The sequence below is a fragment of the Poecilia reticulata genome, chromosome 11, assembly GCF_904066995.2.
Source record: "Poecilia reticulata chromosome 11, P_reticulata-male-v2, whole genome shotgun sequence".
Lineage (NCBI taxonomy): Eukaryota > Metazoa > Chordata > Actinopteri > Cyprinodontiformes > Poeciliidae > Poecilia > Poecilia reticulata.
Genome location: NC_088840.1, coordinates 6791504 through 6809724, shown reverse-complemented (window position 1 = coordinate 6809724; position 18221 = coordinate 6791504). Strand labels below are relative to the sequence as shown.

General features: G+C 43.1%; 1 protein-coding gene across 4 annotated transcripts in view; it reads right to left on the bottom strand.

The window, feature by feature from the left end:
- Positions 1-617: 617 nt before the first annotated feature.
- LOC103472073 (triple functional domain protein) overlaps positions 618-18221 on the bottom strand; it is a 79448-nt gene continuing 61844 nt past the window's right edge. For 2 of the 4 annotated variants that reach the window (XM_081612147.1, XM_081612148.1), the window contains 14 exons: positions 17124-17266; positions 16951-17050; positions 16608-16851; positions 15707-15814; positions 14990-15183; positions 14721-14891; positions 11483-11578; positions 10438-10586; positions 10296-10374; positions 10108-10211; positions 9955-10024; positions 9784-9873; positions 9597-9689; positions 9354-9448 (listed from right to left, as the gene is read on the bottom strand). In XM_081612147.1, coding sequence (XP_081468273.1) covers positions 9386-9448; positions 9597-9689; positions 9784-9873; positions 9955-10024; positions 10108-10211; positions 10296-10374; positions 10438-10586; positions 11483-11578; positions 14721-14891; positions 14990-15183; positions 15707-15814; positions 16608-16851; positions 16951-17050; positions 17124-17266 — 1704 coding nt within the window. In that variant the 3' untranslated portion in view covers positions 9354-9385. Of the gene's footprint in view, positions 2923-3241; positions 3381-3476; positions 3678-4312; positions 4392-4474; positions 4597-4827; positions 4991-5075; positions 5104-5182; positions 5325-6146; positions 6395-6980; positions 7466-7559; positions 7794-7880; positions 8062-8137; positions 8330-9228; positions 9307-9353; positions 9449-9596; positions 9690-9783; positions 9874-9954; positions 10025-10107; positions 10212-10295; positions 10375-10437; positions 10587-11482; positions 11579-14720; positions 14892-14989; positions 15184-15706; positions 15815-16607; positions 16852-16950; positions 17051-17123; positions 17267-18221 lie in introns of those variants that run through there. The other 2 variants (XM_081612149.1, XM_008421446.3) reach the window with 2 other exon arrangements.

Sequence of the window (18221 nt, the reverse complement as noted above, 5' to 3'; positions counted from 1 at the left end):
TTACCATTATCTATGGTTGAATTAACTACTAAACATTGCATCCGTTGTTCTGATTCTTTGCGTGATTGTAGTATTTTCCTGACCATCGATATTTCTGACTCAATGGACAGCAATGACGCATGTGTGACTTACGATAAATCACATAATGTCCAGACATTATGTGATTTTATATATATATATATATAAGGTGCGTGTGTGAGAACTTGACGGCGCCAAACACTTAAAGTCGCATGTATCTGGGAGCATCCGTGGTTAATATACGCTACATTGGCTTTAAACTGGAACAGAACTGATTCCAATTCATCTAAGAAGAAAATTAAGAATTTTGTTTCTGAAAAACGTGAATAACAACATAGTTCAAAAACGTATTAAATAGCTGCTGCTGATCCAGAACGCTGCTGCTGGTCTTCTCACTAAAACCAGAAAGTTAGACTTTAAAGATTTTACAGCCATCTGTGTGTGTAATTCAGTCTCAGTGTAAATCCAGTCGTCAAAATAATGGCAGCTGTATAAAAAATCCACATCATCTATTTATTTACTCCTTTGAGTTCCCCCAAGGAAATGATACACTGAAGCAAGTGGTTGTGTTGTGACAAAATAATTTTTTAAAAAACAGGTCATGTTTGTTCATTATGTTTAATTTTCAAATAACTGATGACAAAATTAGAATATTTACAAGGGAGAATATGATGCGCTGTACAAAGAAATATACATGCAAAGATAAAAACAAACAAACAAAAAAAAACAATGTGGTTGCAAACATGTAAATAAAAACAAATGCAACAAAAAAAGGGTGGAAAAACTAAAACTGAGGTATCCAGTCCAAGTTTTCTTGTTTTTAACGGCCTGTGCACAATTATATCACATAAATTAAAAAAAAAGCTAACAGAGGGCTCATCCCAACCTCATTATGAATGTTTGTTACTTTCGTTTCCAGAAATGTTCTGGTGAGCATCCAGGGAGATTTTATAGTTTATACGAGAAATTTATGGAAGAAACATTTTGGCAGCAAGAAAGAAGACAATTAAGGAAATAAGACCAGTTAACTCCTAGTTCATTGAGTTAATAAGAGCTAGTTTCTGTCCTCCAGCCTCCTGCCTATTTAAAAAGGATAAGAAAGAGAGACTAAGCTAAGAATGCGTCCCCCCTCGCCACTCGTGTTTTACTCTTGTAAACAATCATTTCAAAAAAGGTCACTGATTACCTAAACATACTCCAATAAAACCTTTTTCTTAAGTACTATAAAGCTAGAGCAACTTTGGTGTACCAAATACTACAGAGGCATACAGTACAAAACGTGTTAAATTAAGTTTTGATCAAACCAAAATCCTAAAAACGAACCACATGATTGTAGGTCGTGACCCCAGCTGGCCTGGCGGTCGGAACAGCCAGTAACACAAACTACCAGCAGCGCCTGCAGTACCAAGTACATCCTTTTCTCTAGATTTATTACAGATACAACAGATGTCTTCATAAATAGTTGCATAAAATGTTAAAGCCGCAACATTGCACATGATAAACAGAACGTACGATGAGTGCATTTACAGAGAAAAAAACAACAAAAAAAGAAAACAAAACAAAAATAAAAAGAAAGATTTCTCCTCCTGGGCTTCCCACATTCACTTGGTTTCCCTGGCGACCCGCAGCCGTCACCGAGGCTCCGATGGCCCCGTGTCCTGAAAGCAGGAGTCCGCCGTGAATGTGAGAGGGAAGAAGGCAGAAGTCTATTTACAAGGTAAGGCTTAAACATGTCGCTATCTGCGCAGTGCAGCTTTTGTTCTGCAGGGGGCGCCGTTCCTTCTGGAGGTTTGGACGGCAGCATGGTCAACATGGCATCTCATGATGATGGTTTAATAAGCAGAACGTCTGAAGTAGCACAGCCAACTTTCAACATTTTATTTTATTTTTATTTTTTTACTTTAAAACAAACAGACGGTACTTTTGTGTGTTTTTCTTAAATATACTGTTTCTATAAGATAGAGCTGCTTCCAAAGTGACATGTATAGCTTTAGTGTAAAAGAATAAACAAAACGTCCGTGCTGGTCCTTGGCGACTTTTTTTTTCCGTCGAGGCTCTTTCAGACAGCTCATCTAAATCAGGTTTGACTCCCATCAAGGAAAATAAGTTACTATATTAATGATTTTATTCGTCCTTTTTTTTTTTTGTTCGTTTAAAACTAGAAAATCTCAGCAAGCAGCAGTAGACGAGGGCATCCGTTCCGTCGGGTTGGTGATGTTTTCTGGGGCTCCGTAGCTCCAGACTGAACTACCAGCGGTACTAAAGGGGACTCTGGGTTGTGAAGGAGGATAAGATCAGCGAGAACTCTGGGAACTATGGGGACGCTTCCTGCTGCGCCCGCGGCGTTCAGATCTGAGACTGAAGGCGGCTCTGGATGAAGCTCCGAACTCCTCCAATGGGTCGTGCGTCCGTCTGGTGCTTCCTCCGGTCTATGAAGGAGATGAGGCGCGCCGTGTCCAGGCAGCCCTCTCCGCGGCCCCGCCCGTCCCCCGGCGGGGCCTGCAGCCACGGCTCCTGGAGACAGAGCCCCGCTGGCGGCCTCCGGCCTGGGTCGGTCCGTAGCAGCAGGCGGACAAAGTCTCTGGCGGCCTGGCTGACGCCATGGAAGTAATCCCTGGGGAAGCTGAAGTCCAGCCTGCAGATGTTGAGGCACGTTTCCTCAGCGCTCTCGTCCAGGAACGGCGAGGCGCCGCTCAGCAGCACGTAGGTCACCACGCCCAGGCTCCACAGGTCGGAGGTCAGCGAGACAGGCTCCCCCAGGACCAGCTCCGGGGAGGCGAACTCGGGGCTGCCCAGCAGAGGGTGGACATAGTGGGCGCTGTTGAGTTGGACCGCGTCTCCGAAGTCGGTGAGTTTGACTACAGGCTGGGCGCTGGCGTTGTGGGCGACCAGCAGGTTCTCAGGCTGGAGCAAGAGAAGAAGAGCACCACATTGTGAACAATAAATTCATTCTTCACAAACTTTATCTGCCAGGGCAAAGGGTGGGAAATTATCGTATCGTTTATCATTTATCGTGATACATTTCCAGAAAAGACTTCCATCTATGATCAAAGAAAGGGTGGAGCTTGATTTGAAAGGAACGGCCTCAGGTCAGGTGTCCATGTATGTTTTGAAAAGTTCAAATCAAGTTTCTGTTTGCAGCATAAGGAAGTGAGGAAACATTCATGAGGGATGGATACGCTAGGCTGTTAAGCAGAGACGCTAAATCTGCTGAGACACTTACTTTTATGTCCAGATGCACTATTCTGCAGTTGTGCAAGTAATGTAAAGCTTCTAAAACACTTCGCAGGTAGGAGGCCACCTTCTCCTCCGTCAGGTTCCCCCAGCTCACTATGTAGTCCAGCAGACGACCCTGATCAGCCCTGAAATCAGAAAAATCCTCAGTAGGTCAAAGAGATTGAATGTTCAATTTCAAATAAAAACTGTTTTTTTCCCCCCTCTGTGTATGTGGCACTCACATCTCCAGGACGATAGCGTAGCTGCTGGAGGTTTCAAACGTGTCCACCAGGCTCACTATGTGTGGGTGCTGCAGCCTCTGGAGCAGGTTGAGCTCCTGAGTCACCTGATCTCTCTTCATCAGCTTCTTGTTGACGTGTTTGACGGCCACCGTCCGTTTGGAGCCCCGGTGATCGCAGCGTTTGATGACAGAGAAGCGCCCCCTGCAGACAGGAAACGCATGCAATTTGATTCAAAAGTCCTCTAAAGCTGTGTTTTTCAAAGAGGGGGCCGCCAGGGGGCGCTGTGGTGCGGCTCGGAAAGATGAGAAAAAAATATGCAAAGATAAAAAAAAATCTAGAGCCGTTTTTTATCCGTTTTGTTTGTTTTTTAAATGAAATATAAGTTAAAATGGCTGAAAGTCATCTTTGCTCCTCAAGCTACAACAGTTAGAAAGACATGGAGAAAAAACATAAAAATTGTGAGAATAAAATAAAATTTGATATCTAATATTGCGAATTAATCACATTTTCTTATAATCAGAAGAGGGGATTGTGATGAAAAACAATTATGTGAAAATCATATCCATCTAAATCACAAGGTCTGAGGCAGCATGTATGCTAAATGGATGTAATAACTATTGAATAGTGAATAGAAGTCACTTGGAAAGTTGATGTTTCTTTACATATTTTGTAGCAAAGCGTTCCTGAACACAGTTTAACGCTCTTTGGGGGAAAGTAGAATGGAAAAGTTTGGGAGTTCTGCTCTAACAGAGTATTTTTTAGGAAAAAGCTAAAACAGATTTGCAGTGAAACACTTTCCTCCTGCTCTGATGGGAACATGGTGCCGGGTCTCTTACCTTCCCAGTTCAGCCACCTCAGTGTACTGAGACTCAAAGTTGTCCTTCCAGCTCACTCTGAGTCCATCAGTGGACACGGCTGAAAACAAAAGACACACACCTGCATCACACACCACAGCCATCACACACCCTGCGGTCGCTGTCGTCCCACTACGCTCTTACCCAACACCCTGAGGCTCGCTGACGATGTCACACTGCCCAGCTCGTTGGTCGCCACGCACGTGTAAACGCCATCGTCCTCTGAGGCGGCACCGATTATCCGGAGTGTAGCTTCACCAGCATCGCTGGAATGAAAAAAATGTATTTTTACAACAACACTTCCAAAGAACCGACTTCCTGAAATCTGAGCTGAGCCTGCAACACGTTCATACGAACTCCACGTTTTCTTAAAACTTACAAACTTTAATGTATTTTGGGATATTTTATGAAGTGGTGAATAATTGGAAAAAATCACAAATGTTTTCTATATTTTTTATTATTTTCCAAATTATGCCGTGCATTTGTTGTTTCCGTACCTGTAGGCGATGCTGAAGTGCCCGTTGTTGGAGAGGTTGCTCTCGTTTGGTCCTCTCCAGGTGACGGTAGCGCGGGGTCGACCGCAAACCTTACACCGTAAGGTGACGCTCTCGCCGTTGTCACATGTCACGTCACTCAGAGGCACCAGGAAGTCTGGGGGGGCTGGTTTAAAAAATAAAAGCTTTAATTAAACCATAGGTTACAGCCACCTGAATCAATTTATTCTAAACTCAAAGTCAATATTTACCATCATAGATGTAGTTGGGATTTAGAAGCTGTGAACACAAAGGGCGGAGTCAGACAAAGAAAGAAAGCGCAACTCCACTCTGATTGCTCAGTGAATCAGGAAGTCACCTTTACAGAAACTTTATTGGCCATTGCATCTCTGGACTTCCTGTAACCGTTTTCCAGCTTGGTCTCCTTCTTCACCTCCTTGTCTTTCTTCTCAGACTTCTTTCGTATTCGCAGAGACGTGTGCCAAGATGAAGACTTCCTGCTGCAATGAGACAAATGTCAAAGGTCAAGAACAAAAAGACCCCATGTCTGTTAGAAACTCATGTACTGAATGGAGGGCTTCCCCCAGTGTATAATAAGCCTGGCGGGCTGCCAGGCTTTACTTGGATAAGCATTGTTTGTTAATTTTTAATAGGATTTTTTAAACACAAGTAACAGTGAGAGCAAAGACGGAATAAGCTAACTGATGCATTGAACTAGGGGTAATATTTATTCTAATTGTTTTTTTGTCTGTTTGCCTTTTTTAACACTATAATTGGTGTTTAAGTATCGTCGGTAATTTCTTCTAACAACATAATTATCTAGTCATATTATAAAATTTTCTGTCAGCATTTTTTTTAAAGGGACGGTATTTTGTTTTTGTGGCGTTTTATAGCACTATCAAGTAATCATGTTATCCTCAGTTGTTTTAACTTCTTGAAATTGGGCCTCTGCTTCTTTAAAAACTCCTGCTCTTTCTGAAACGCCATATTCAGGAAATCATCCCAACATCACTCCTGTATTAACCCTTTCGAAGCGTTTTCACCAGCCTTAAGTGTTTTGCACAGCTGAATGGTTGCCAAGGGAGATTGAAGGCTTTCTCAAACTTGCATGAAAGAATCAAATCAACACTGCAGGTATATTTTGATGAGGTAATAATATTTAAACATGATGTAAAGCTCCAAGAAGTCAAGTTTCCCCTTTAACACAAAAACATGGTGGTGCTGGCGGACTGCCCTGGCGCCCCTGATACTGGGTTCTCTGGAGGAAACCCTACCAAATGCAGTACATCTGGACTCTAAGACACGTTGAACCAATCTCTTACTTGATTGGCCCGTCGGAGGAGTCAGGGATGATGGCGGAGGTGTGTCCCAGCACGAATCCGGGGATCCAGCCCTCGGCGGCGGGGCCCTGCTCCGTAGCTGCCCTGAACACCAGGAACATGTTCTGCTGGTTGCTGGCCAAGATCTGGACCACTTCGCCCTGACTGACGCTGATCTCATCCTCCTTCACAGCCATGTAGTCCTGGGTCACCAACATGGTGGATACGCTACTGCTGCTGCTACTTTCACTCTGTGCAACAGGGAGGAGACAGGGGGTGAGAAATCACAGAGTATTCAATAAAACCAGGTTTTGCACAAGGTTTGTTGTTTTCCTGTGACTACAAAAAGTTGCAGTAAGACGATTTCCTCTGCTGTCGTCTTTGCAGCTCCGGGCAAAGATGAGACAAAAAGCGTTAGGTTGAATGAAAGGATCTGAGTACATTTGTGGAGGAACCACAAACGTCAGAAGTTAGTTGCAGGTAAAGTCAGTGCAGTCACACACCATGAAGACAGCAGCTGGTGAGAGACAGCCAAGAGGAAGGAGGGTTGTTAGTTTGAGCTTTGGTAGAGTTAAAAAAGTCAGGAAACAAAAAACCCGAGTGAAGAGTCTCTCTTAGGAAGAGTGAGGACAAAAGCACCAAGGTTGAAACCTTTGAAGGGAATTTGTCTTGAGAAATGATCTAAAGCTACAGAGCGTGATGCTGAAGAGTGGAGAAGATTGTCAGAGATGCTTAGTGGGGAACAGATTAGTAGTGCTGGCAGCAGCGGGACACACCAGGCTTCTCTCGGCTTCTGTGTTAGTGGAATCAGCCGTGGGCCACAGCTAGAGGTCTTACCCCGTTGCTCTGGGTGGACTGGATGGACTGCTCGCTTGCAGATGAGCATGTGCTCATGCGGTCAGCCTCTTTGCTGTGCGTGGAGTGTCTGTGGGCCTGCACCCCTGGCTGACGGGCCGGGGTCTCTGCCGCCTCTACTGGGAAGGTGAACGAGCCAGGCCTGCTGGCCGGAGAGGCTGGCATAGAGCTCCAAAATCCGGATCCGGTCTTCTGCCCCGGGCTGGGAGGGGGCGGAGGAAGAGCGTCCTTTCCGAAGGCAGGCACGGTTGGAGTTGGGGCAATTGGCGACACGGCTCCGGGCCGTGGTTTGGAGGTTGGCGTGGAGGGCAGAGGCCCCACTGTGGCACGAGGAATAGGGGTTACAGTGTTGGCGGGTGTGAGGGTCTGCGTGTGTATCTGGTCCTCTGCGGTCTGCGAGGGACGCTTGCCCTGCGGACTGCCCCCTGGAGGAGGCGGGGTAGCAGGGACGGGACGAGGGGACAAACCTGGATCACAACCGAGCAAAACTCACACCTCAGTCACAACCTTCAATGTGCTGCGAAAACAAAGCTAGCCGAGCAAGGGGGCCACGTTCCGTACCTAACATCTTGTTGGGGCCCTCCGCGTCGGCCCCGGCGAGGTGACGGAGGGGCTGGGGCAGACGAGAGGGTTGGGGGATCTTGGAAGGCCGCCGGGAGACGCTCTGCGGTCCTGATGGGGCGGAGCTGGGCTGAGAGATCCCGACTCCGGGTGACACGCCACCAACGCCTCCGCCCTGAGCTCCCACGCCGGCCCCGACGTGATTCTTCTGATACTCTATTGGCGAAGTCAGAGCTGTGAGACGGTACAAGAAAGACAGCCATGTACAAAAACAGCTCCGCCACCAAACACCAGGTTCTGTGCATCTGTCTGAAGACTCACCATTGAGGAAATTGCGTTGATTCTCCAATATCTGGCTGATCTGAAGGGTCCAGACCTCACACACCCCGGGATGGGAGGAGTGAAGCACGAAGGACTCCAGCGTCCCGTTGGTTGACCGGGAAGTGAGAATAAACTTACAGGGATCGCCTTCCACGCTCTCCTCCAGACCCAAACAGCTGACCTGGATTACCGACAGGGTCAGGGACTCAACATCCGGGCCCCAACAAATCATTCAGGCAGCTTTGTAGTGTTCTCACCTTGATGCTGTGTTTGTAGAGGAAGCCTGGCAGAGAGAAACCTTTCTTTTTGTCCAGAGGCTCGCTGAAGATAACCAGCTGCTCGAACAGGAACACCCTCCTCTCCTTCATCCTGCCGTGCTGGCCGCCGTCTGGGTCGGACACCATGAACGTGTCCTGCAGCAACAGGCGACCCTGAGCTACAATCTTCCCCTGGAGACGGAGAAACGGGGAAAATGCTTTTAGTAGAAGCATTTCATGAGGCAGAATTCAGTATAAACCAGTTAAGGCACTGTCCCATTGAGCTTTTTCACATTTCGCCAACCTCAAACTTTATTGGAATGTTATGTGATAAATCAACAAAAAGCAGTGAATTAGGGATGCAAGTTATCGATTAATCAATAATTAACTCATAAACGGCCATTTTCTAAACAACCAGGATTGTTAAGAAGGGCTACATTTTTTGGGGGAAAATGCTCAATTAAAAAAAAAAAAATCATAATTAAATTATTAACATAATTTTGTATGAAATACTAACTCAATAAATAGAATATGGAGGTTTTACCACATTATTAACCTCGGGCATATTCATAAAATATAACAATACAGGAACCTCTTAACTTGCTAAAGAGAAAAATAAAATACAATGAATTGTTTCACTTTCCAGTTATTTTATGCCCCCACCATCTTTGTTTCTGTATCAACCGGCAAAACTCAAGATGGCGCCCTCTGCTGGATGGCGGTCAAACTACAACACTGAAAGAAGATCTAAGTCCACACTGTTAGTTAATCGATTGGAACTAATTTTAATCTAATAAACCATTAATCGTCAATTAATCGTAAGTAAAATAATTGTTTGTATCCATATAATGAATAATTGTGAAGAGGAAAGAAAACAATACACGGTTTTTAAGGAATAAATCTAGTGTACATTCACATTCAACCCCCTTTATACAGATTTATTTCTGTGTGCACATATGCTGGAAACCGTTTCCTTTTCCCACTTCTTGCTGGTCTCTCACATAACATTCCAATAAAATATACTGAGGTTTGTGGAAAAAGCCCAAAAGAAACTTGCGGGAACCAATGTTGTATAATTAAATTTTCCCTACATCAAATCCTTGAAGCCGACCAACATTCATCATGTCGTTGCACCTTTTTGGCACAATGCACATGACCTCCACTGCTTTCTGTAAGAGGTGGAAATGAAATTTTTTTTTTTAGAAAAGCAAAGATTGTCTTTTAAATTAAGTGTTCAAGCAGAAGCTTTCAGTCACTTGCCTCTAAATCTGGACACTCCAGTCCAGCCTTTTTAGAGTGTTTGAGGAAATCCTAAATCAGACAAAGCAAATATATTAGGGCAAAAACAAAAAAACATTGGTAATGTTTGACTTTTTACAATCAGAGAAGCCAGAGATGAAGGTGTTTTTTAAGTGAATCTGAGGTTTTGGCGCCCTCTGCTGGGTCAGTAAGGACTAACCTTGAGCAGCAGCTGGTATTTCATGATCCTCTGAACAGGTTTAATGAGCAGGTCTGTGATCTGTAGCCGGTGGCCCAAGCTCTGCTTCAGATCCTTCATTAAATAAAAAAACAAACAAAAAAACCTGAGTTCTCAGCGTCTGAAAGCTGCCAACATCTGATGCCTCTCTAGCTAAACCACCGTTTACCTCAAAGTAGGTGTCGATGTACTCTGACACGATGTGCTCCGACTTGGGCTTGTTCTGACAGTACACCACGTACATATTTAACCTGCGTTCCTGTGGAAACGCCAAGCAGAAGACTTCAGAATCCCACAAACACAAAGTTTAAATCTAGAAAAAAATTTAGAAATGACAAACCTGTTTGAGAAACAGTAGTCCCAGTCTGTCAGGGTCTTCTAAGCATTTCTCTAACTCCCTGAGGAAGAAGCTGAGTGAGAGGGAAAGAGAAACATTTAGTTATTTAGTTGGCAACTGAGCAGAAGGAAATCTGGATTCTAGCGCTTGACATACTCTTTGTGCCAGTCGTAGATTTGATGGATGTTTCCGAACACGATTTTATCCTTCCCCCTCATATCATCAGGAACGCCCTCCTCCTTCATGCTGCTCATGTAGCCCTTATTTATGGAGACAAAAGAAAAAAATATGTATAAGCTTGAATACACGGCATAAAGGAAATCAAAGAAACATAGCGCGCTCACCTCGACTACAAGACCCAGATCCCGGACGTAATCTCGCTCGGTTTCTACCAGCTCCAGCAGAACGTAGCTAAAACAACAACTAGATGATTCAGCTGAAGAGAGAAGCCAGCGTGTGTTTGTGTTAAGACAGCAGCACACTTACTGTCTTTTCTTGACGATGCTGGCCCTGCGTTCATCCATCTCTTCCCCAGGCGAGGAGGAGGACAGGAGGGAGTTATCGGAGGGGTTGAAGGAGGGAGAGCTGCTGTCGCCCTGCTCTACTGACAGAGAGCTGGGTCTGTCCTCCAGAGCCTGCATCCACACGCAACAACGGGGAAACAAAGCAGATACAGGTGGAGTCATTTCAACTGATTATAGTTCTAAAATATACATTTATTTTACAGGATTTTTCAAGTGATGATCACTGATGTTAATCAAGTTCATTTTATAGCAGCTGCTGATAAAGACGTGGAAAAAAACAGGAATGCACAATAAATTGGTACTAACATCGGTATCGGCGGATGTTTTTTAACAAATCATATCGGATAAATAAAACTGATTTGATGTGAACAACCGATATTTATGTCCATCTTGTTGTTTCTGGAGGATGAGTTTGGTCATGTGACAGTGATTGTGATTCAGTAACGGATTTAACTGGAAATAAAGAAGCATGATGGTCATTTTACAATGTCAAAGGTTTAGTGAATATATATAATATTGGTGAATATTGGTTATCAGCCATAATAACAATATCGGTGTTGGATATTGACTGGGAAAATGTTCACATCAGTGCATCTCTGGTGAAAAGACTTGTAATAAATTAGTTTCATTGCGATGACTTAACACTAAAAAGTTGAAAAGTCCAGAAGAAACAGAGAGAAAAAGAGATAGAGAAAGTTAACTAGAAAAAGAGAGAAAAGTATAGAGAGATAGAGAGGACTAGGTATAAATTAGATGTAAGAAACTGTTTATCACTTTTGTTTTATGGAAATTATTGAAGCATCAAAAATAGGACAGGTCATTTTTATTGTAAAAATGTATCCACACTGAATAAGTGAGAGAGGCGTTTAAATGTTCAGTGTGAGATTACTGCTTTTCAGAGATCTGTATGAAGGATGTCAATAAGGACGCTGCGACTAAACTCATGATCACAAAGCTGTTTTTGTGAATGTCGGCACACACACATGAGGTGTGTGTCTGTCTCCTACCATCTTGCTTTTGACCAACTCCTCGATGGCGCTCACCAACTCGGCGGCACTGGGCGTCTCCGAACTGGACGGACGGACGGATAGACGGGAAGACGTCTGAGCAGCCACAGAGAGGGGAGGCAAGCAGAACAGCCGTGAGAAGGTGGCAGCCTGTGTGCTCGGGTTTGTTCAGTAGTTCTTGAGTTTAATTTTAATTCTCAAGTTAGAGAAATCCATTAATGGACAGCAAAGAAAATTCCCTCTCTAGTGGTTAAAGGTCAGCTTTGACTTGACTTGAATGCATATTAGTTATCTTTTGTGAATGTTTTTTTTTTCCAGGTTTAGTAAAAGAAAAATAATTCAGTGATATAATCTGAGGAGGTACCTCTAACTGGTGAAACTCCAGTTTCCTAGGAGTTACATTTAAAGCTAAAGTAAAAAAAGAAAACAAAAAAAAAAAACAATAAAAACAAAGGAAACTTGTGTGAAATTCAGAAAACTATAAATGGAGAGGGGAAAACATGAGGCGGAAGGAAAAAAGAAATGTGGAAGGAGGAAAAAAAAAATCATTCAAGGTTTGATAGAAAGAATGTGGGGGAGAAAAAAAAGTGCAGTCTGAATGCAAAGAGGTTTTCTGTCGTGTTCCTGTTATGGAGGAGAGAATGCCGTCAGCGACGATGGAAGAGGTTTCATGGATGTGTTTGTGCAGATATAGTTCAGGAGACTCTCACCCTTTCTGTGCTGTGCGCCCTTCTGGCCTCGCCAGCATTTAGAGATGCCAATTACTTGCATGGGTAATGAGGTAACGCACATAAGGTAAGAAGAGGGGGAATGAGGACGAGCGGGGAGGGGGAGAGAGGGACGGACGGGAAGCTGTGATTGGTCGGGTGGGATGACAGGAGGTGGGACCAGGAGGGGGGGTTGAATCTTCATTTCAGCGTGGGTTTTACTCAGATTGTTAGAGAGGAGGCTGACGGGGGGGGGGGAGGGGGAAACGTGACCCGCTGTCTTACGCGCCGCTCCTTCCTTCCTAAGCGTCTTCCCTTGCTGCGGCTTCTTAAAGCATGCACAAATACGATGCATTCAAGTGCAAGTCGAGCATGCTCAAGGCATTGTAAAGCTGGCAGAAATAAGGCAGTGCATCCCTCGACTCTGAACTGACCGCTGAAGGGGAAAAATAAAAAAAGCTCCACGCTGCCCCCTCCACTCAGAGCTACCTGTGTCCTCTCTCTCTCTTTCTATTTATTTACAGTTTGTCCTAACCTGCTCACCGTAGAGTTACAGTAAAAAAAAACCCAACAACAAACAAGCGAGGAAATAAAAGAACTAAAGAAATTTAGGAATGTTATGAGTTTGTTAAAATACAAAAGTTAACCAGAGTGCATAAAAAAAAAAAAAAAAAAAGAAGTTAAGAAGCTTAAAGTCATTTCCCCTCAAAAAGAACAGGCTTTAGAAAGGGCATTTTAAAGTGGAAGGAGCGGGAAAAAGCAGGAATTAAAGAATCAGACTGAGGGAGGAGACAGAAGGGGAAGAGCAAGGCTTTCAGATGGAAAGATATGGAAACTGAGACAAAGCAAAGACAGGACATAAATCAAGGTAATGCTACGTCATGGCAAACAGCAAACAATACAACCAGGAAACAAAACAAAAGAGAAACACAAATTAGTGTCAGAAGAGAATCTGCTTTAGTTTTTTGCTGCCTAAAATGTACAACTCTGTTTTTAAAAAAGACAGGGCAGAATAGGAAGAGAAAATGTTCATTATGACTGGAAAGGTTTGATTTATTTGAGTCAGAAAAAAGACGTTTTAAGGGAAATGAGACAAACGAATCAGTGAAAGTTGGACTCATATTAAGTTCTTTTAAAAAAAAAAATTGTTTTAAATAATGGAACAAAAGTACAGAATATTATGGAATTACTTCTTGTGGTTTTCCACAATTTGTCATTTTATAAACCTAAAGTTTAATATTTGCCATTTGGGTTTTATGTGATAGACCAAGACAAAGCAGAACGTGAAAATTTATGCTGATCTGAAAAGATGCAAAACATGACATGAAGAGAAAAACTATCTGGACATCATCCTGAAAACATCCCGACTACAATGACATGATTCTGGCAGCATCATGATGTGGGGGAGCTGATGGAGCTAAAGACCTGAGACTGGAGCAAAATGAAAAATAATAATAATAAACACAGAGATAACATACAGAACTCATTTGGGATTAACTCAGCGTGGCTAAACAGATACGAGACAACTTCTACATTTTATTTGTAAAAATAAAAAAAAACTTTACTGTGATGTCTCTTTCTGTTGGTCTATCGCATGAAAACGCAATAAAATACTTGGTTTATGGTCGTAACATGACCAAAAAAAAAAGATCAAGAAGTGTGAATAGCTTAGAAAGAACTGAGTGTAAAACTTTTAAATATCTGAAATGTAAGACATTTTAAACCATTTTAGGAATCAAATAGTAATGCTCATGCAATCAAAAAAATTAATAAAGATGCAGATTTTTCATATGAAAAATCTGCATCTTTCATACAGTTTTCATATGAAAACTTTTCATATATGAAAACTTTTATCTGAGATAAAAACTAAAAGAAATAATAAAAGTAATTCTTGACATGATCAACATTAGATAAATGTGGAAGTCTGCTTTGGTTTCCCTGAAGCTGTTTGTCACTGATGCTCTGTAAAAACCTCTGATATATTCATAGAACTATTGTAACTTATGTTTACATATCAGAAAACTGCTGCAGGAAACTGGTTGCACTGGATTTTATTTAGAGGCATCAGCTCAATATAAATTCCCCCTTTTGTTTTTCACATTTCTGTTTTTTGTTTTGTTTTCTCCTACTTGTCACTTTTGTGTTGGTCTATCACATGGAATCCCAACAAAACAAAAACATTCAAGTTATTTGTTGCAGTTTTATAGCATTTCATCCTATAAAACTGAGTTTTTCCTTACATGAGACAAGTAAGGCAATTATTTTTATGTTTCATTGCAAATAATACAAAAGATAAAGTCATATTCAACAGCTTTCTGGGATGACAATCTATTTAAATTCAAAATTAAATGATGTTTAGTATCAGAACCGCTGACTGGTCACAGGAAATGAGCAGCTGTGCACATAATGATGCACATATGTGTCACTATTGTTTTACAAAAACCTAAAAATCCCAATCTGACATGAAGCAGGTCATGTCTTAATCAAAGCTTCCTCTCCTGGGTGATTTGGACGAGTCTCCTTGTCCTCACCTTGTCGTCCTGCGAGTCCGACTGCAGCAGGCTGTGCTGCTGGATGGCCATGGGAGGGGGCAGAGGAACTGAGTCGGCCCCCTCCTCTCCCTCCTCCTCTCCGCAGCTCTGCATGCCCGACGAACTGGACTTGGACAGCGTGCCGCTCGACAGGCCCTCGTTACGAACCCTCTGAGACACATGCAAGAACGGCGGCGGTGAGATTCTGTTGACTACTTCTATGGAAATCAAAGCATGTGTGTGTGTGTGTGTTGTGTGTGTCCACCCACCTCCTCCAGAGTTTCATCCTGAGGCGTGGCGGCGCTGTCATCGGAGTCTTTCTGCGAGCCCATGGTTATCTCGCCGCTCTTCCTCACCTCCCGGTTCTTCTTGTGCTTGCTGGCCAGCTTCTTGACGTGGCCATCTGCCTTGCCGCTGCTGAGCCGACGCACCGGGCTGGTTAGCCACTTGCGAAGCGTGTTACCTTGGAAACGTAGCAGTTAGAGCTTCAATGTTAAAACTCCTCTCAGTTTTACCACGACATCAAACAACTTCTGGCAAAACATAAAATACACTCGCTCAACTAAGCCTACCATGATTACAAATGCTCCTGTACGATAAATCGTCCCAGAAGTTATCGCGATATCGATGATATTGTTGCTTTGAGACCATTTTCAAGTAGTATTATGCTAATGGCATAATAATACAAAAAAACAGGTTAGATTCTAATGAAGGTTTAACACTGGAACAGGAAGACATGTTAAATTTCCAAAGATAAATAACAGAAATAACAAAAAAATTAATTATAAAGTCTCTGTACACAAAACTGTTCTTCAAAAAGGGTCTAGTTGAGACCACGGAGCCAGACTGGAGACTTTTATCACAAAGTTTTGGTCAAAAGAGGAAAACAATCTATCATGCAAATGGAAAAGATGCAATTGATTGATTTATTACTTATTGCAACAGACCTACGTACAACATGAGCTATGATCGCCATGACTGCCTACCTGGTCGTTTGGGTCCAGGTGAGCTGTGGGAGCCGATGCCATGGCCAGGCTGCAGCGTGGCTGAAGACCCTGGCATGATGGAGTCATTGCTGCACACCGACAGAGTGTCTGGGAGAGGCAGAGGAGGGGACGTCATAGAAATGCTCTGGTATGCACATTCAAAGTATCGAATTACATTGCAAAAGTACTTTGCTAAAGTAAATTTGTAACATCTTATGAAGTTATCACTTCTGTAATGTGTTTTGACAGGATTTTTTTTTTTTACGAGACTGACGGAGACAAAGTGCTACATGATTGTGGAATGATGTGTTTTTGTCAAAGTCTTTCGTAAACATTTCGTAAAATTGAGAGCGTTTTGTTATTAAGAAGCCCTGAAACAAAACTTTGTAAAATTCAGTTTTAATTCAGCATTCAGTTTCTATGCTCTACAAATCTGGAACCAACTCCCAGGAAACTAAATGTGCTGAAACACAGACTTCCTTGATTTCAAGGTTTAAAACCCATCAACTTAGAGTTACTGGGAGAATTTATGGTCCAGTAAAACTTGTTATTGTGACAGGCCAAGTTAAGAGGGATCTCTAGTGTTAGCTTTTCATCAAATACCTGAGAGTTCCACTTTGGTCCCATCTGACCAGAGAACTTCTTAGACAGGTTTTCCTCTGTCCTCTAGATGAACAAACCTTAAGTAGAACTTGTGGCTGTCTTTGCCACTCTTCAATAAAAGGTTTGTACCTCCACTTCTAAGATGTTTCTAAGGAAAAACTATCAAATTTGCCTTCCTCTTCACAATCATGCACCACGTTTTGGTTTATCACATAAAGATCCAAACAAAAACCACCGAAGTTTGTAGGCTGAATGTGAAAATCTTTGTAGATTGGAACCGCGGCGGTCGGCTTCAAACCTTTGTGGTTAAAGATTCCCTCCATCTCCATGGACGACCTGGAGTGGGCGATGCAGAGCATGGCGCAGGGGACCAGGCCCTCCAGGGCCGGCGAGCGGTCCGTCGTCCTCACCAGGCACCAGTCGGGCTTGTCGTGGCAACGCTCCAGGACCTCGACGGTTTGTCCTCGCCTCAGCGTCAGCTCATTGCTGTTGCTGGCCATGAAGTCATGGATCACCACGGTGAGCTCGCAGCCGCCGGAGAGCTGAGGAAAAGAAGACCCGGTTCAGAGTTCTGATAGGAAGATAAAGGATCAGATTCTGAGTTTTTTTGTTCTGATTTTTAAAAAGTGCAGAGTTGTCACCTTGTCGCTGTCCAGTGTGTTCTGAGAGGTGCGGGACGCCAGAGAGATGGTGTCTGGTTGGCTGCTGCCTTCACCCTGACTGTCCAGATCCTCTAAATCCCTGAATGCAGAACACAAGATGGTTTCATACTGCCAGTAAAGATGTTTCACTCTCTAACTCCCGTGGTGTTTACCTTCGTCCTTTGGGATGCTTGGCGGTGCTGGGTTTGGGTATGTGAATGGGCTCCTTCAGGGCTCCTCTCAGATGAATGGTGCGCTCCTGGATCACCTCCCTGATGTGTTTGATCCAGTCCTGTTTGTTCTCAATGTTCGATGCCTACGAAAGGCCGGGAAAGGGAGATGTTGAACAAGATCTGGTGTGAGATCTCAAAACGAAAAATAAAAACTTTGTTAATGAAATTTCACTCCGTTTCACACAAGTCTGAATGACTTCTCTTTATTTTACTTCTGGTATTTTTCAAATTTACAGGTACAGCTGGGGAAAAATGACATTTCTGAATGTTAAACTTGTGGATTTCATACAGAGTGAAATATTTCAAGCTTTTGTTAAATAAGTTAAATATCAGAAAGCCATGGTGTCACACCATAATCATATAATTAACGGTGCAATATGAATCTTTTTTCTTTTTTACATATTTGTTAAAACTGTCACCATGTCAGGACAGAATAATATGAGACAGATAATCTGTGACAATATCAATCTCCTCCCTGAGCTGCTGCTGTCTGAAGAAATGCACCGCTTGGCTCTGATTGGTCAGAAACAACCAATCAGAGCCAGAAGGAGGGTCATAGCGCTGTCAATCATCTTCATGAATGCACTGCTTAATGTGCTAACGGCAGAGAAAGAAGTTACCATTACAGGAAAACTGTTTGTCAGCCATCATCAGTGGCTACGCTAACTAGCCTTAGCATTCATGACAGGCTCAGATGAAGCTGTATCCTAGCAGAGAGGAAAGGGGGTGAAGGGGTGAGTGATGCCTACATGGACATGATCGACAGCGCTACAATCTGCCTCCTGGGCCTGATTGGTTGTTTCTAGCTCTCACCTGGAGCACTGGGGGGAAGCAGACGAGCTAGATTTTTTCATATTATACTGTCATGACATTTTGATAGTTTCAACAAATATGTGAAAATCTATATATACATATATAAGTTACATAGTGCAGCTTTAACTCAAAACGTCTAAACCTTTTTTATTGATCCTCCATAATGTTCTGAGACGCTGCATTTTGGGTTTTAATGATCTACAAGCCGCAAACAAAAAATGACAA